The sequence below is a fragment of the Notamacropus eugenii genome, chromosome 5 (genome assembly GCF_028372415.1).
Source record: "Notamacropus eugenii isolate mMacEug1 chromosome 5, mMacEug1.pri_v2, whole genome shotgun sequence".
In the NCBI taxonomy this organism is placed as follows: Eukaryota; Metazoa; Chordata; class Mammalia; order Diprotodontia; family Macropodidae; genus Notamacropus; species Notamacropus eugenii.
In genome coordinates, this window is record NC_092876.1 from 12,659,875 (window position 1) to 12,678,488 (window position 18,614).

General features: G+C 55.2%; 2 protein-coding genes across 8 annotated transcripts; one reads left to right on the forward strand and one right to left on the reverse strand.

Moving 5' to 3' along the window:
- The first annotated feature begins 166 nt into the window (after positions 1-166).
- Positions 167-12,072, forward strand: BCAT2 (branched chain amino acid transaminase 2). 7 transcript variants are annotated; one of them, XM_072607430.1, is made up of 11 exons: positions 167-288; positions 5,535-5,609; positions 6,000-6,203; positions 8,866-8,976; positions 9,204-9,329; positions 9,553-9,716; positions 10,090-10,232; positions 10,742-10,827; positions 11,183-11,323; positions 11,434-11,531; positions 11,630-12,072. In XM_072607430.1, the coding sequence occupies exons 1-11, from the start codon at positions 265-267 to the stop codon at positions 11,670-11,672; spliced, it is 1,215 nt and encodes a 404-aa protein (XP_072463531.1). In that variant the 5' UTR covers positions 167-264; the 3' UTR covers positions 11,673-12,072. The 7 variants fall into 7 exon arrangements, with proteins under 7 accessions (XP_072463531.1, XP_072463532.1, XP_072463536.1 ...); XM_072607431.1 differs by having other exon boundaries at positions 168-288; positions 11,457-11,531; XM_072607435.1 differs by lacking the exon at positions 167-288 and adding an exon at positions 3,076-3,308 and having other exon boundaries at positions 11,457-11,531.
- Positions 12,073-12,229: 157 nt separating this feature from the next.
- FGF21 (fibroblast growth factor 21) lies at positions 12,230-14,218 on the reverse strand. Its single transcript, XM_072607463.1, has 3 exons — positions 13,523-14,218; positions 13,305-13,408; positions 12,230-12,645 (listed from the first exon to the last, which is right to left on the reverse strand). Exons 1-3 carry the CDS (start codon positions 13,743-13,745, stop codon positions 12,367-12,369), a joined length of 606 nt encoding a protein of 201 aa, XP_072463564.1. The 5' UTR covers positions 13,746-14,218; the 3' UTR covers positions 12,230-12,366.
- Positions 14,219-18,614: the final 4,396 nt, after the last annotated feature.

The following is an 18,614-nucleotide window of genomic DNA, read 5'->3' on the forward strand; positions in this document are numbered from 1 at the left end:
GGGCTGGGGCCGGGGAGGCCCCTGAGGTACCAGGTGGGGACGCCGGGTCCGGCAGGGGGCGGGGGCCTGTGGGACAGCTGGCCGCCCTCGCCGGGGGGCGGGGGCCACCAGGCGCTCGCTGATTGGCCGGCCGAGGCGGGCGTCCGGAGGGGGGAGGGTAAAGGGGCCGTGCCCCTGGGGGCGGGGCCGGAGCCCGGGGGTGGGCAGAGCTGAACAAGGCCGAGCCCGCCGGGCCAGGCCGCCCACTTCTCCGCGGCACTGACCATGGCAGCGGCGGGCCTGGGACAGGTGGGTGCGGGGGGCGGGGGCGCGCGGGGGAAGGGGGGCTGGAGATGTCGGGCAGGGTGGAGGGCACTTCCGGGCAACACGTCCGGCCAGCGGGGCCGCGGGAGCGTGCGGGGCCGCCTGCTGCCCTGGCAGCCCAGCCGTGACGGGGAGCTCAGTATCACCCGGCCTTGGGCACCTTTCCCGGGCCCAGGCCGGCCCGTTGCTCCATCCGCTCCTCCACGTGCCAGCTCCCCTGGCGGAGGGCGGGCCTCCTCCCCCTCCCTCTCCCATCTGTGCCCAGCAGGACGGTGCCCGCGGCCAGGAGGACGCTGCAGACTCGATCCCCAGCACGGGGGTTCCCCGGGGCCCCCTGGGCCCAGAGCCCTCTGCCAGCCCTGTCCTGGATGAATCCGACCCCGGGGCGACTCCAGCTGGGCTTCGGGAGCTCTGCTCTATCCTGTTTCCAGCCCCTGAAGCCATTTCACAGCTCCTGGGAATCCTGGGGATTCCAAGTTCCTGCTTCCATACCGGGCTCATTGCCTTCTGTGCCCTGTTGGAAGGCATCCCCCTTCCCTATTATACTCTTTCAGGTCCTGGATGGCAGGCTGGGGGCTGAGGCTCCATGCCCATCAGCCCGGCCAGAGGGGCTTGTTTTGGCCATCACAGCCCTCCCCCTCCATCGGACTCCAGATCCTCCTTCCTAGAGGTCCTTAGCCTTCTGAGCAAAGGTGGGCCCCCCAACCTGCCGAGCTCCTGGGTACCCCAGGCTGTTCTGGGCCATCCTTCCTGGTCGAGTTCCACGTTTCTCAGTCCAGAATGGTCCCACCTGACGCAGGAATTGGGCCTCCCCTGCTGCCTCCTCAGGTTCTGTCCAGGGAGCGAACAAGTGCATGCCGTCTCCTGCCTTCATTTCCTCAGCCTTCTCTCCTTCCAGAGTCTCCCAGTCCTGCCCCTCCCCCCACCATCGTCCCAGGTTTCTAGCCTCCTCCTCCTTGCACTGCACTTACCATTCAGTTTGGCATTGCCCAAGGGCAGATGCAGACATATGTCTTGGGTAGAAGGAGCCCCCCCAGGCCTGGCAGGGGCCTAAGGACTCCTCTCTTACCCTTCCTTCACCTCCTAGGTTGGCCTTGTCCAGGCCCTTCTTCATCCTCTGTGCATGAGTGGATACTCACCTTGCCCTTTCTCTCCTCCAGTCTTCCCCCCCTCCATTCCTTCTGTTTTCCTCCTCCCTCCTGCCAGCACTTCCAACCCCCCCAATTCCCCTATAGTCCTCCCCTTGTCCATTCTCCTCCATACTTTGTCCATGCCCCCTAAGGTTCTCCCCCATTCTGGGCCACTCCCACCCCCAAATCTTCACCCTTTTCCTCAGTGGCTCACTCTAGCCTGGGGTAGCTAAGTTGGGCCCCTGGCCAGAGACTACAGGATTTCTAGGGGGTAGTGTCTCTCCCATATCCCTTGGTGCCAGTCTCCTCCTCAGCCTGGCCCCCTGATTTCTAGTCTGTCAGCCTGTCACAGCTGCCATCTCTCTCCCTTTTGCCCTGTTTCACCTGTTCTTGACTTCTCTCCCCTCCTCCCCACCTTCTGGTCCTCTGCTTCTGTCTTCTTTGAGGGGGATTTAGACCCAGGACCCTAGAGGCCCTCTAGGCCAATCTCCTTTCCCGAAAAGGAAAAAGCTGAGGCCCCAGTGGCAGAGATTTGTCCCAGACCTGTGGACTTAGTAGGAGCCCTGGGTTTGGAACCTAGAACCAGAGTACCTGGTAGGCACAAAGTATGTGCTGAATAAATGTTAACTGAAGGGTTCCCCATCCCTGCCCAAATCCAGGGGTTCCCTCCTTTTGCCTCAGTGGACCATGGTCCCTGGTTTCTCACTCCAATAAAGACAGGGTCAGGCCAGCAGTCTCCATTTCTTTATCTGGGACTGGGTGTCCCAGCATGTGAGCTCAGGGGCTCAGGCGCAGGCTCCCTCCAAGGTCCCAGAGCCAGAAGCAGGGCCTGAGAGCAGCTTCAGGGCCCCATTCAGTCCCCTGGTAGCTGTGCACGGGAGCCCCGCTCTGGGCATCGGAGAAGGCCAGGAGACCAGCCTCCACCTCCAGATACACAGCCAGGCGCTGGGGCTGCTGCCGGATAGACAGGGTCACCTCAGGGGTCCACAGCTGGCCTCCACTAAGCTGCAGGGCCCAGAGCCCCTTGTTGGGCTGGGGCCTGAGGTTACCCTCACAGGCCACCCCCACAGCCCAGCCCCCTGATCGGCTCACATCTACTTCCCAGTAGTGAGAACCATCACCCCAGGCTTTGTCGCCCAGGATGCAGGGGCAGAGGTCAGCCTGTTGGGCACTGGCCCGGGGCCCCAGTCTTACTGTCCTCCCACCTTCTGATACTTCTAGGCCTGGGGCAGCGGAGTTGGTGTCAAAGCGCACTGGGGGCTCATCTCGGGCTAGTTCCCCTGAAAGCCGCTCCCGGAAGGCTCGGGCTGCCTCCTTTAGCACAGCCTGTGCCCGGCCTGCCCCTCCCATTACTTCTTCCCGGATCACCCTGACCCCTAGCATCTTGCCAGCCTCAGCCTCCAGTTTGCGAAGTCCCTCTTGGACACTGATGTCCCCTAGCAGTTGGGCGCTGGGCAGATGGAGCCAGGCTGAGGCCTCCAGGAGCAGGCGGTCCAGGTGCTGGGCATTGGCCGAGAGTCGGGCTCGTCTGGCTCTGCGGGCAGCCTGGGCCTGCTGCTCAGCAGCTGCCAGTGAGCTCAGCAGGTCCTGCTCAGCCTTGCTCAAGAAGTGACGCAGACCTGCAAACTCAGCCCCCAGACGCTGGCGCTGGATGGCAGCCTCTTCACCCAAGTCAGCCACCTGGCGCTCCTGCCGGGCCCCTGCGTCCTCCAGGGCCTCTCTCTGGGCACGCAGTCTGCCCAGAACCCCCCTGAGGCGGGCCTGGGTAACTCGGCCCTCCTCAGCCAGCACCACCAGGTTGTGACCCCGATGGGCTCTCTCATGGTGGCCAGTGGGGCACAGAGTGGCCGTATCGCGACAACAGAAGAGCCAGAGGTCCTCTCCTGTGTGCTGGGGGCAGGGACTCTGGGACAGGCTCAGCTCTAGCCTCGGCTCAGCCCATTGGCCACTGCCCCCTGGGCTGGGTGCCAGGCTGCTCCCGGCCCAGGCCCTGCCCGTGTCTTCCTCTTCTTCTGGGCTCTTCCCTGCTTTGCTGTTCTGAGTCCCCACAGCCTTCTGCATCGCACTTCCTGGGGCCTCCTGCCTGGGCACTGCCTCAGGGGGCTGCCTCCCTCCATGGGTCCCATCGTCCCTGTGGTCTTTGAGCTGGCTCTCTGTCCTGCTGCTTTGGGCCTCCTCCTGGTGGGAGGTGCTCTTCTGGGGCCTACATGGAGCCTCCCCAGTCTGAGCTTCTCCCTCTGCCTCCCCAGTCTGAGCCTTCCCTGCCTTGTTCTGCACTCTTTTCTCTGGCTCCCTGTTTTCCGTGTCTTTGGCCACCACAGGCAGTCTCTCTGTCTCATCATCCTGGCCTTTGTCCTCTGGGGCCTGTGGCATCTCGTCACTCTTGCTCCCCTTGGCCTCTTCCTCAGCCAAAAGTGTCACCAGTTCCTCCCCAGGCTCGCTGGCTTCCTGGCTTTTGCCCATGCTAGTGCCCAGTCCCAGCTCCCCATCTTTGCCAGCATTGGGCCTCAGGCGCTTGGCGGCCATGGCCACGTTGGCCAACTGGCAGTTGGGCCGCAGCTTGCGTTTGGGTGAGCGGGCCCGGCACTGGGGGCAGGGGAAGCGCCGGCCCATCTCGTCCCAGCAGCGAGTAATGCAGGCGCGGCAGAAATTGTGGCCACAGTCGATGGTGACAGGCTCGTGCAGGTAGTCCAAACACACGGCACATGTCACCTCCTCCTGCAGCAGGCGCACGGGGTCTGAGGTGGCCATGGCTGGGGCGGCACTCGGGGCTCCTGCCCCCCTCCACCCCCCGCCTAGGGCCCCTGCCCTCTCTTGCTCTGCCTTTTGCTCCCTCTCCCTGCCAGCCAGCCATGGGGGAGCATTATGAGGTCACCCCTGGTGGGGAGGGGTTTCTAGGGAACCCTGCTGGAGCCTGAGCCTCAGAAGGAAACCAGGCTGGAAGGACAGAGTTGATCTTCATCTCAGCTCCCCAAGGAAAGCCAGTGCCAAGGACTCCCCACTGTCCAGCCCCCAGGGCAGTTGGCTACCTACTGACCCTGGGGGCTGATGGGGGGGACCATTTCTTCCACAGTGGCATTCTCTGCCTCCTCCCAGAGCGGGCTCCAGGTTGGCTCTCGGAAGGCTCAGTTGGGGTAGGGGTCTGTCAGGTGCCTGGGCCTGATCCCTGGAGCCCCGCCAGACCCAACCCTGCCTTCTTGTCTCCCTCCACCTCCTCTGTGGACCAGTTTTGGGTCTCCAAAGGGATCAGTGTCAGGGACCCAGATACCAGAGATCCCTGGGCCTGGGGCCTAAAAACCCGAGTTCCTGGTTAGTCAGGTGCTGGGTCTCAGGGAATAGTGTTCTAACCAAGGGCATAGGTCTGGGTGCCTGGATCTCTGAGGCTTTGGGAAGTGATTCTGGGAGCCCCAGTGTACTGGGGAACCTGCAGGAATGCATATTGGATATTGTCAGCTGAGGAGGGGAGGAGGCCTTGGGGTCTCAAAAGAGGTGGAGACTCCTCCCTGCCACCCCCCCAGTGTATTGTCCCTAGGTCCTCATGTAGCCCCCGGAAGGCTACCACTTACCAGTCTTGGTCCCCTGCTCTGCCATCCTCTGGGGCCTCTAGTTTTCTGAGCTCATCACAAAGGTTGGGGGCAAAGTCCCTGGGGAGGAGTCTGGGACTGACCCCTGATCCAAGGGGCGGGCCTGGCTCCCCTATGGAATGCCATGGGAGGCCCAGCAGCCTGAACAATGTGGGCCAGGTCCTCTTTGGGCCTCAGTTTCCTTCTCTAAAATAAGAGGATTAGGTTGAGGGACATCTGGGCTCTCAGCACTGCTTAGCACTCCCCCCTTTTAGGTACATGAGGAAACCCCTTGACCTTTGTGCCTTTTTCACAAGGAGCCCATTTGGAGGAGAAGTTGGGGTTTCCCTGGGCTAAACAGTTAAGTTTGGAAACGAGCTGTTTGAGGCAGGGCCCCTTCCCTGGCAGAGCCTCAGTTTCCCTGTCTGTCAAACAGGACAATAGGGCTGTTATCCTTCCTCACCTAGCAGGTCTGCTACCTGGGAGTGGCTGACTTGGTTTCCTACAACATAAAACTCTTGTCAACTTGTTTCATTAGATCTTGGCTAGAAAACTATACCCAGTGCCTCGCCTCCTCTGGGCCTCTCAGAGATGTTTGGCCAGCAGCTTCAGGGTAAGGAGCCCCACCAGCAACACTGGACACTGAACTCCTTGGGTTGGGTGGAAGTCAGGTCCAAAGTATGTGGGGCCCACAACGGAATATGGGCTGGAGGTCAGGAAATCTGTGACTCTGAGGGTTGGGGCTGGAAGTCAGGAGACTGGAGCCCCTGGCAAGGGGGGTAAGAATGCCAGGTTCCCAGAGCTGGTGGTCTAGTGAGAGCCTAGGGTTTTAGGAGGACAGACCCCTGAGTCCTGTGTCTGATACCTTTAGTTCTACAATTCCCAGAGGCCTCTGCAGCCATTGGGCTAGCTGTTGCCATGTATGCTCAGCCCAGAGACCTGTGAGAGGGGAATGGGTTGGGGAACCAAGCCAAGAGCTTACAGCTGGATCCTGGGGCCCCAGGCCTCAGATTTGCAGGTGGAACTATGCCAGACTCAGCAGAAGAAGCCAGACCACAGCGAACCCCTGATCTTTGGGAAGCAGTTCACAGATCACATGCTGAGCGTGGAGTGGAGTAGTGAGGAGGGCTGGGGTGTGCCACGTATCCATCCCTTCCGAAACCTCATGCTACACCCAGCCTGCTCTGCCCTTCACTATGGCCTCCAAGTAAGACCCTGTCCCATGCCCATCAGCGGGTGGTCTCTGCTGGCTCTTGCCTCTTAATTTGCCCCTGGCCGTCTTTCTCTCTCTCTCTCAGTCCCTCCTTCCAGCTCTCTATTTGCGTGTCTCCCTCCATTCTTCTCTCTTTTCTGTCTCTTAGTGGCTCTGTCTCCCTGTGTCTCCTTCCGTGTCTCTCTGTTTCTGTATGTATCTCTCTGTGTCCCTCTGTCTTTCTCTGTCTCTCCACTGTCTCTCAATGCAGTGTCTTTCTACCCCCTTCTATGGTGACATGTCCCCTGACACAAAGCCACAAAACCAGAAAGTCCATAAGATTAAAATTCCTTGGACTGGAGGTTGGGAGCTGGAATCTGCCTGAGGTCATCTGTCTGCCCCTTCCCCCAGCTTTGGTAAGAGGCTTTCCCCTGGCAGCCAGAAGGCAGGAAGCCACCTGTAAACAGGTAACAAGCCTTTCCTCTCCAGTGTCCCAAATGGGCCTAGGGCAGAGCAGACACCAGCAGGGTTGGTTTACCTGCCCTCCTCCCACTGAAAACTTAAGGGACTCTAAGTTAAAACTTAAGGCAAGGATGGAGGCAAGGGTCCGCTGCATTCCTGTCCCTGCCCCCGACCCAACCACTGCTGTCTGAGGTCAAAGTGCAGGCCAGCCTCCCTCCTCAAAGAAGATGAGGGCACTCAAGAAAGACCTCATGACTCTGGGTTTTCTGAGGAAAATAGAAGTCCAGTTTTGTTGGGAACACCAGAGGAAGAGGACAGGAGGTCAGAGGGTAGAAGGCAAGAGGATCGCTTAGCTCATGGCTCTCAGAAAGGAAGGCAGCACTGAGGAACATGACCTCGGGCTTCCTGGAAGCTGTGCCTAGACTGAAAGGGTTTCTCCTGGCCCATAGACACAACTGGTAATAATGACAAAGAAGTCCACTGCCCTCCTGGGGCAGGTGCTTGGCACATGGTAGAGAATGGCTCCCCGTCCTCCAACGTGGTGGCAGAGATGAGACCACCAGGAGCAAGGGAGCCATCAGAATCCAAGGCTACATGTTTGGAAGTGGAAGGCCCCTTAGGGTTCAGCTGAGCAAGGGTCAGGCAGGGTGGGAACAATGGAAGTGTTTGCAGCCCTCTTCCAAAGAAGGATGTGACCAAAGAGGCCCACAGCTGTCCTAAGGCTGGTGCTGGAAGCATCCATCAAAGGCAGGGCTCTGGGGAAAGTCTTGACCCACCTCACTAGTAATTTAATTCTTCTTAAGGGGAGAAGGAAAGATGGAAAGTACTTAACCGGGGCTGGTTCTTACTGGGGAGGAACTGTCTGCTGCTGGCAGAACAAGGTAACTGACCTCCTCATCTTGGAGAACTGATAGAGGAGCAGAGGAAGACCAGGATAGCCAGACAGGCACCCAAGAGCTCCATGGAACAGATTTCAAGAAATTCAGAGAAAAGCTAGGTGGGATCCCCAGGCCCCCAATTCTATGCAGAGAGGTAGACAATGTCGGTATCACAGGGAACTCCTCAAAGACTTGGAAAGTAGAGGAAGCCAGGCCAGGGATAGAATTTGACTAAGGCACACAAAAAAGGGGGCTTTTAAAGCCACATGAATGAAAGGAGAGGGTCAGAGAAGTGGAATCATGGTAACTTTGAGGTGAACTACTCAACTCTCCTTGCTTTGGGGTGGCTTTTCTTTGAAGACTTGGACTAGGGATGACTGATCAGAAAGGATTTTGACTATTGAAATGCAAAGTGATGAGAAATAGAAGGGGGCAGGCCATGAGCAACCTTGATGAGTTTGAGTTGGAGGTTCATGAGTTAGTGCCAGAAGGGCTATTAAGGGCCATTCAGTGAAGCCCCTCATTTTACAAGGCCCGAATCAGTTCTGTGATTCAACCAAAGTCACACAGGTAACAAATGGACCCAACTCCTATGACTGCAAGTCCATTTTTCTGCCATCTGTCAAGACACCTGACCAAGGTGAACTATGTCTTTGCGCAGAGGGGATTACTGAGTCCCCTCAGTGACATCAGCAAGATTGTGGAGAATAGGAGAGAGGGATCCCAGGGCTGGAGAAGGGCACAGGTCTTGATTTTTCTAAAAAGATACCTAATAGTACCCGTGGATTATAAGCCAAGAACATAGTATTAAAGGGATGGTTAATGAACATTTAGAAAAGAAAGCAGTGATTCAGAGAACTTACATAAACCATCAGGAAGGAGTCTGGAGCCTCTTCATGGACCAAAGATCACATGAGCTTAAACAGAGGGCTTCCTAGAACAAGGGCTGAATGAGGTAATGAGGCCAGCTAGAGATTATCACAGTGGAGAGATCCCTGGACCTGGAGTCAGGAAGACCTGAATTCAAATTCAGGCGTGGACATTCACTAGCCATATGACTTTGGGCAAGTCACCTAATCACTGTCTGCCTGTTTCCTCAATCTTGGCACTTACCCTGCAGGGTTGTTGTGAGGGTCAAGGGTGTCTGGCACATAGTAGGTACTTAATTAACACTTATACCCTCACCTCCTGTGTAAGTCCTTTGTCATTGCTGGCCCTGTGTCACCCCTGCCCCCTTTCTTCTTCTCTCCCCCTTTCTCAATCTCTCTCTCCCTCCCTCTCCTGGCAGGCCCAGGAGCCTGGGCAGCTCTGACCCAGGATATGTGTTTTCCCTGCAGCTCTTTGAAGGCTTGAAGGCATTCCGAGGCAAGGATCAGAGAGTGCGGCTCTTCCGCCCCTGGCTCAACATGGACCGCATGTTACGCTCCTCCTTGCGGCTCTGCCTTCCAGTAAGAGAGCCCCGGGATCGGGCCATTGCCCGAGGTAGAAAGTGGTAGAAGTCCCCTTCCCTCACCCTCTTTCCCCTAGCTCTGAGGCTTGCCACTCATGTGGCCATGGATCATTCTCTTTCCTTTCTGAACCTCAGTTTTCCCCTCTGTAAAATGAGTTGGGATTGAGCCAGATGATCCTAAAGGTCTTCTTAGGCTCCTGTCCCAGGGTGTTGCCTCTCCTCTAGAACTTTAACAAGCTGGAACTTTTGGAATGCATCCGACGCCTGGTGGAGATCGAGGAGGAATGGGTGCCTAGTGGGGATGAAAGGAAGGCTAGCCTCTACATCCGGCCCATCTTAATCGGCAATGAGGTAGCTCCTGAGGGAAGGGAGGATTGCCCCCGGGAGGGCAGGCAGATCCCTGACAGGGAAATGGTCCCTCAGAGGGGAAGGGAGAATGGGCTTATGTCTCTGTGGAGAGGTCAGGGGAAGGGAAACCGAGCGGAGCTCAGCCTGGAGCCCAGTGTGTCTGAGGCCTCTTGGGGCTTCAGGGGAGCCTGGGCACCTGGCATTCTGACAGCCCCCCATTCCTCAGTCCTCCCTAGGTGTTCACCCTCCCACAAAAGCCCTGCTGTATGTCATCCTGAGTCCTGTGAGCAGTTACTTCTCTGGGGACTCCTTAACACCTGTAGCGCTACTGGCCGACCCCCGCTTTGTCCGGGCCTGGGCTGGAGGAGTTGGTGACTGCAAGCTGGGAGGGTGAGCAGAATGACCCCAACCTCTGACCTTTGCCCTCAGCCCTGACTTGTGTCACCTCCAACCTCCAATCCTCTCCCCCGGTGGGTCTGGGTCACATTTGGTCTTGGTGTCAGATGAGAACAGGACAGAGCTCTGCCTGTGTAGGATGGTCCAGGGAATGGATGCACATGGAGGCAATGGGAGCATGGTCTCTCCTTGGGCCAGGTGTGATGGAGGCTTGGGGAACATTTCCCAGAGTTGGATCCATGAGGATTGGTGCTGGAGGGGACTGTGGGAGTCCGCTTGTCCTGGGTCCCAGCAGGGAGCCCTCCCTGGGGAGAGGGATGGCAGGCCTGTGAATGTGGGCACTGAGCCTGATTCCCCACCATGGTAGGAATTATGGGCCAACGGTGTTTGTGCAGCAGGCTGCTGACCAACAGGGTTGTGAGCAAGTCTTGTGGCTTTATGGTCCAGACCACCAGCTCACGGAGATAGGGACCATGAACATCTTCATCTTCTGGACTGATAAAGATGGCGGTGAGTGGCGGCCCAGCAGCCCCTGACCCCAGAGCTGTGGCTTCCATGGACCCCGCCTGTGTTCCAGGGCTTAGCTCAGGGGCTTCCAGACAGGAAAGGGCATTGAAACCCTGTCCTAGGAGGCACCCATGAAGGCTCTAGACAGGATGGGAGGCTGGAGGGGATGAGACAGAGCACTGGTGAAGGAGAGAGAGGGCAGCACCAGCAGGGGCCAAGGGGACACTGGGGCAAGATATCTGGGGCAAAGGCTTCTTTTCCCTGCCCCCAACTCCCCATATCTATTATTATTTTATTCTTGTTACATTTGAAGTTCTGAGCTGTCTTCCTCCTTCCTTCCCCACACTAAGGGAAAGCTTTTTAAGGAGACAGTTGTCCTGTAGTAGACAGAGCGGCTGGAGGCATGGGCAGCTGTGGGGCAGGCTGCTGAGCTCCCCTTCAGCTCTGAGATGCTCGGAAATCCTGGGGTTGTATTTGAGGGGAGTCTGACTATCCCTGCCCCCCCATTCTAGTACTGGAGCTAGTGACCCCCCCACTGGACGGCATTATTCTCCCAGGGGTGATTCGGCGGAGCCTGCTGGACCTGGCCCAGACGTGGGTGAGTGGGACAGGATCCAGGCCAGCCATGGTGGTGGGGCCTGCTCTCCTGGGCTGTCTGCTGGCCTGGCCTTGGGCGCCCCCTGCTTGTCATATCTCCCCTTCTCTATGCATGTGCCTTTCTCTGTCCTCTCCCTGAGTGTCTGTGTGTGTGGGTGGGTGGGTGTCTCCAGGTTGATCTTTATCGCTGAGTCTGTACCTCTGTAAATCTCTCTGTCTCATTTGCCTGTTTTGTCTCTCTCTGTGTCTCTGTTTATCACCCCATGTCTCTGTGTCTGGTCTCTCTTGGCTCTCTGTGTCGCCGTCTTTCTGGTTTTGCCTCCTCGGCCTGGGCTCATGCTGGGTGCTCTATGCAGGGAGAGTTCCGTGTGACTGAGCGCCAGGTGCTCATGTCGGAGCTGCTGCTGGCCCTTCAGGAAGGCCGGGTGCAAGAGATCTTTGGTTCAGGCACGGCGTGCCAGGTGTGCCCAGTGCACCGCATCCTTTACCAGGGTGAGGTAAGAAGGGCAGCAGAGACCAGCCTGGGGGGGGACACAGCTGGGCCCTACATGAAGACCCCCTGCAGGTAGGGTTTGAGGCCCAGGCTGAGATCCCTGCCTCTTCTCAGGCTACTTCCTCTCCATTCCTCAGCACCTTCACATTCCTACCATGGAGAATGGGGCTAAACTTATCCTACGATTCCAGAAGGCGTTGTGTGATATCCAGGTAGGTTCTGGAGGTGGAGGGCAATTGGCAGCCCCTCCCCCTTGACTCCAGGGCTTTCTGGGGGCTCTGACCAGCCGCTTCCATCCCGTTTTCCCCAGTATGGAGATGGCTACCACGAGTGGATACTCCCTGTGTGACTGAGACCAGATCAGGCTCTGCCTTGGACAGCCCTCCTCCCTCCAGATCTCAGAGCACTTGACTCCTTGCCCTTTCCCTTCTCTCCCCCATACCCCTCAGCCAAAGATTCCAGGTGCAATATAATCCTCCATGCAGGTGGTCTGGGATGCCTGGGTCCCTACGTGCCCCAAGCTAAGCTGTACTCCCAAAGCCATATGGGCCAGGATCCAGGCATCTGGCCCCTTTCCCCACCCCTCAGGAAGCGCCACACTCCATTCTTGCCAGCTTCAGAGGGCAGCAGCTAGGGGCCTGGATGGTATCAGATGAGGACCTCCCCTCTAATCACCAGCCCCCTAAGCCTGTCTGCGGCTGCAGTTAATTTTTTTCCCCCATTTTCCAAATAAAAAGCCAAAGGATGAGATGATGTTTTGCCTTGCCTTAGTCTCTCTCAGGGACCTAGGTGTCCCCTCCCTTTGATGCAGTCTCAAACCTCCCAAAGAGCTGACTCAAGGCCCCAAGGCCTCAGGCAGTGGAGACTCGTGCCTGTCCCTCTGCCCGCCCCCAAAGATGCCTCCGTGCCATTTGCTGTTGGTATATCGCTGCTTTATTGCTCTGATGATGAGCTAGAAAAGACATAAATAAGACCTGAGGTGCCCAGCCCTCAGAATAAATAGTAGCCAGGGCCTGCCTGAGCCGGGTGGAGTGGGGCTGGCGGGGCTCAGGAGGAGTAGCTGGGGCTGAGGCCCTGCACGGCCCCCACCATGCTCAGGGGGTCTGCAGAGCCCACGTCTGGGGGCTCAGGGCCCTGTGCCCAAGGTGGATCAGGGCCGGGCAGCCAGTCGCCTGGAAGTGGCAGGAAGCGAGAGGGGCCAGCCTGACCCAGGGAGGCCTGGGGGGACAGACGGAGGGTCCTTCTGTGAGTCTCTGATTCATACACATTATAACCATCCCCCAGCAGATGTTCCCGAAAGTTGCAGGCAGAAGGGTCATAGTGTACCTGTCGAGGCAAGAAGACAGCACAGGGTCAGTCAGAGGTACCGCTCACTGTGTGCCAGCCAGTTAAGCCTCAGTATGAGATGGCATGAGCCAGAGGGGGCAGGGCCACGGGGAGGATGATTGGGGAAAGGGGAGAGTGTGCTCCCCTCTTCAGCACAGCCATGGCCAGGGAGGACCCTGTCCACCCTCTGTGTTCTCAATAGTCAGTCACAACCTCCTCTGGCCCTCTCTGACTTCAGGAGTCCCAGATACTTCACATTATGCCCCCACATTCTCTGGTCTCCCTGATCCATTGACCTTTCCTGCCTGGAATCCACTCACTCCCTCATCTCTGCCTCTCAGAATTCATAACATCCGTCAAAGCCCAGCTCAGGCATTACCCCTCACCCCCTCAAAATCACTAGGAATCTTTTGGGAATCCCCTAGAAAGTCAGCCCCTTAAATTCAGGAGCTATGGTCTGGCTTTGTTTTTGCATCCCCAAGGCTAGCACAGTGCCTGGAGCATAGTAGGAGCTTAAGAAAAGTGTGTTGAAGTTAGAAAGAGGTGCGAACTTACAGGAGATGAGAGAGAAGATTCCAAGAGGAGATTGGGAATGAGAGGGAGAAAAGAGGCTGAGGCAGAGATAGGGGGCAGAGCAGGCTCTGGCCTGTGGCTCTCACCGCTCCATACAGTTCCCCGTTGGGCCTCATACACAGAAACCGAGAGCTCTGGACAGCGAGGATTCGGATGACTCCAGGCTTCACCGCCTTCAGTTCCAGAAGACCTGGGGGGAGGATGAAGTCAAGGGCCCTGCCCAGCATCCTCTGCTAGCTCCCAGGCTGGCAGACCTGGCAGACAGCCTCTCCCTCCCCGGCCCGGAGTCCCATCCCACACTCACTGTTGGGGCTCCTCTCAGCCACAGCTCGAACCACTCCATCTGGCCCCAGCTCCACATGGGCCTCCGTGTCCTGGCCATCATCTGTGTACAGGTGTCGGAGGCGGACCTGGCCACCAAACAGGAGCATGGGGCTGGAATCAGGGATGGGGGAGCCCCAGCCCCTGTAGGCCAGGAGCAAGGACAGCAGAGGAGCCAGGCAGCCCGGGACTCTCTTTGGGCCCATTGTCCAAGCAGTCAAGAGGTTGAAGAAAAGAATGCCTCAGGACTAGGATGGACAGGTGCCTGGACCCAGCAGAAGGCTCCTCTGTGGGCCCAGATGCTCAGCTGCCCAGCAGTCTCAGTCCTCAGGGCTCAAGCCACTTGCTTGCGCACCACAGGAAGGATTGAGTAGGTGGGAGTCTGGGGAGCCAGGGGTCCAGACGATCTAATTCCCTTGGGCCTCCTGAATCAAGGCTGGGTCTGATTCTTCTTCTTCTCCGGATTTCCTGTGGCTGCTCTGGGAGCTCCCAGGGGCTTATACCTGTCTCCAGGCTCCTCCGCCCACCTCTGGTCACCTGCTATTTTCATGAAACATGACCCATTTGGCTGGCAGCAGCAATTCCACCGTGGCGAAGTCACCACCCCATATGGATGATGCAACCTGGGATGGGGGGGGGTAGAGTGGGAATGGTTCTGTGAGCTTGGATGCCTGATGATCTGAGAGGATTAGGGGGGAGGTACAGACCCCTGAGTCCCTTGGAGCCTGGAGCTCCCGACAGCTGGGTCCTAAGATGCCTGGGATCCTGCAGTCCCTGAGAAGGTGGGGCTAGTCACAAGTGTCTGAAGGGGGGCCCAGACATGGAGGTCCATGAGAAGTTTGGGGAGGCCCAAGATGCCTGGAGCTGGAATAAGGTGGGGTCCCAGATGCCTGAATCAGAGAAAGAAGAGGCTTATGTTCAAAGGTCCTTGAAAAGATGAGGGCCTGGATATTGGCATCCCCAAGAAGAGGGGGGTCTGGACCACTGGGTCCCTGAAAAGTTATGAACCTGTTCACTTGTGTCCATGAAAAGGTAGGGCCCCACATACCTACGTCCTTGGGAAGGTGGAGGCCTGAACACCTGGGTCCCTGGGAAGGGAAGAATCCAGATATCTGGGAACAGCTGGGCCTAGGGGTCCAGGTAGCTGAGACTAGGTTCCTTGGCTAACACTTAAGCCCCTCCAGGACACCTATTGGCTAGGGATGGAAGAAAGGAGGGTGAAAATGCAAATTACTGCTGGTGGAGTCCCTGGATGGAGAAGGAAGGGTAGGGTGCTGGCGAAGGTCTTCCTGACCCAGGTTCCAGAGCTTCAAGCCTGGGCCCCTGCTGGCCATGCCCAGACAAAGGCGGGGGCACACAGAGGAGTCATGGGAGGCCTTCTGGGCCTCCTGATGCAATAGCCTCATTTCTTTCAGCAGGAATTTTTCCTGAGAGCAAAATCCCCAGCCTGACCCTTGACTCTGAGGTTCTGGGCAGGGTCAGGGCTAGGGCCCAGGAGCAAAAGAGGCAGGTGAGGTCAGTTGGGACTCACTAAGCTAGGGATGGGCCTGGGAAGGTTGAAGGGAGTCAGGGTCTTCTTCAACAACAATATCCTTTTGAGAGTTTTATGGAGAGGGGAAAGGCTGGGAACTTAGACACCAGAGTGACTAGACCCCCAAGTCCTTTAGAAACCAAAGGAGTTGGATTGTTGGAGGATGACAAATAGGGCATGGATCCCACTGGAATGTGGTCTGGAACCTGGGACCCCAAGGGTCTAGAGCTGCAGTAGGATAAAGCCCAGGTTTCATGAAATCCAGGTCCCTAAAGAAATCTGAAGGCAAGGGAGTTTGGAGGCATAGCAAATGTGAAGCCTGGACACCAGAGTCCCCAAGGAGTGAAGGATGGGATGCCAGATACTGGGGGAGGGGCAGCCTGGGTTTGAGGACCTGAGAGATGGAACCTAGACCCCTCCTGTTCAGAGTTTCTGATGAATGGGAGGCTGAAAACTGGGTTCTGGGAGAACAACACTTGGGTCCCTGAGGACCTGACAAAGGAAACCCTATTTCCCAGGCTCAGTGGCCTCTGAATGTTCTTTGGTCCTGTGCCCTCCTCAGAAAGATAGTTAAGCACAAACTTCACATGTACAGAGTTACTTATTGACCAATGACCTGCATGTATTGCTGTTTTAATAATTATGTCCTTGGTGGAACATCCACAGAAACAATTTTTAGAAAGAGTTTAAAGAGAAGAACATTTGAAGGTAGAATCAACAGAGAACCCCTAGGATCAACCAGAGACCTACATTTTAAAAATATTTTTTATTTGTCAGAGGGGATATGGGAAAATAAGGACACTAATGCATTGTTGGTGGAGTCGTGAAGTGATCCAACCATTCTGGAGAGCAATACAGAATTATGCCCAACGGGCTGTAAAAAACCACTGCTAGGTCTGTATCCCAAAGAGATAAAAACAAAAAAAGGAAAAAAGTCCCACATGTACAAAATATTTATAACAGCTCACTTTGTGATGGCAAAGAATTGGGAATTGAGGGGGGATGCCCATCCATCGGGGAATGACTGAACAAGTTGTGGTACACGAATGTGACAGAATATCACTGTGCTATAAGAAATGATGAAGGGAATGGTTTCAAAAGTTAGAATGATTTGTATGAACCAAATTAACAGAAACAGGAGAACACTGTACAAAGTAGCAACGATATTGTACAATGATCAGCTAGGAATGACTTAGCTCTTCTCAGCCATCCGATGATCCAAGACAATTCCAAAGAACTCATAGTAAAAAAAAAATGCTATACACCATCAGAGAAAGAGCTGATGGAGTCTGAATGCAGACTGAAGCACAATTCCTTTATTTTCTTAATTTTTCTTGCCTCTTTTTTGTAACCTGGCAAATATAGAAATATGTTTTTCAGGATTTCATGTGTATAATTGATGGCACATTTCTTGCTGTCACAACAGCTGGGGAAGGTTGGGTCCCCACCTTATTCCAGCCCCAGATTTTTATGAGCCAGTCTCTAACCTGTTAATGTTCAGTATTGCCAAAAGCAGAACTAGAGGCTAGAGTGCCAGAACTCCAGCAGTTTAATTAATTGATTTCAGATGGAGGAATGTTCTCCTAGTTGAAGTCAAAGCATAGATTATATACTTAAATCAGAACTGGGGAAGAAGGGGGGGAAGTTAGATTATAAATGCTCATTTAGTGGTTTCCTGTGAGAAACTCTGAAGTCCCACAATGCAACAGTTCTGGAGTCAAGTCTTTGGAGGTTGTGATTACCTCTCCTCGAGTACAGAACCAGAGTTCTGTGACAGGAACAGATGTTGTAATATTTAATATGCTTAACTTAAGGTCCAGTGATTGTGAACATTGTCAGAATTCTGATTAATCAGTTTAAGCTGCTTTGGGAGCTCTGCCTCCCAAGCCAGAGAGGAAGCTTTTAAAAAAACTAAATTATTAGTATATTCATTACACATATCATAGCAATTAACATGAAAATTATAAATTCCTTTCTCAGGAGAAAGACAATTTGGAATTCGGAATTTTTAAAATGAATGTTAAAAATAAATAAATAGTAATTTAGAAAATTATATATTATCAGCATCTTTTATTTTTATATCTACCGTGTTCCCTCTACCCCCTGTCCTGTGTCCCAGAGAGTCATCCCTTAAAAAGACATTAAAAAAAACTTTTTAAAAAATATGAAAGAAAAGAAAAAAGTTCAGCAGAACCAGCTGACATGGAGGGAAAAAAATCTGACATGATATGCTGTCTCCACACTCAGAGTTCCTCTCCTCCTAACGGAATGGGTGGGGGTTGTCTTCTCCCATCACTTCTTTGGAGCCAGACTTGGTCTTTATAGTTTATCAATATTGGGTTTCGATTATTTTGTGTTCTTCCTACTGATACTATTAAAAACCAATTAATTAATAAGCAAACAATTAAGAGCCTACTATATTCCGGCCACCGTGCTAAGCCCTGGAGATACAAAAAGAGAACACACACACACACACACACACACACACACACACACACACACACACACACACACACACCATTCCTTGTCTTCAGGGAGGTTACAGTGTGATGGGAGAGACAACAGGCGAACAAAACATGAACACGTTCCAGACCCGAAAAGTAGGAGGGTTGGATGAAGTCTTCTGGTAGAAGGTGGGATCTCGGCCCAAGGTCTGCCTCTCCGGGCTTCTCAGAACACATCACTTTCTTGACACAACAAAGTATTGCATCACATTCATGGACCAGTCTGCTCAGCCTTTCCCCAGCCAGTGGGCATCCACTGTATTCCCATTCCTTTGCCATCGCAAGAAGGGCCGCTTTCGATGCTTTGGGGGGTTTCTTTTTGTCAGTGACCTCCTTGGGGTGGGTGCTTTGCGGTGGGATATCTGGACGTTCTTTCAGAACGCTAGGACAGAGCTAACAGCGCATGCCGAGCCAGGCTTCCCGATGCCTCTCCTGGACCACCGTGAGGGGCGCCCCAGTGCACGGAGCGCTGAGCCGGGAGTCAGATATTGACTATCCGCGTGGTCACTCCCGCTAAGTCACTCACTGCATCCTCCTCCTGGAATGTCCAATGAGCTCACCCTGCGCTCTTTGTCTCTCTGGCACGGATTCACTGGGTGTGAGGGGACACGGGCGGGGAGGAGAGAGGAAGGTTGCTTTCATTTCAGACCCAAGCTCTAGCAGGGTCTCTTAGGCAAGTGCACAGAGAATGGACTGGAGAGGGGGAGAGGGGGAGACGAGGCACGGAAGCCAGGGAGAGGTGATAAGAGACTTCTGGACTAGGGTAGTAAGTGGTCAAGATGTTATGGCGGTCGAGACATTCGCACAGTGCCTGACATATAGTAGGAGCATCATAGGTGTTTATCGACTGACTCACTGACCATCCACTAGCTCGACCGGATGAGGGAGAGGGAAGAGTCCTGGATAACGCCAAAGTTGGAGTTCCTTCTAGGATTGGTGGTACCCCCTCTTCTGAAATAGGTAATGTCGGAAGAGACAAAGTAGTCATGTGACATCTGTTCATGTTCATCCTCCCTCCCTGACTGAACTGGAGGAACCAG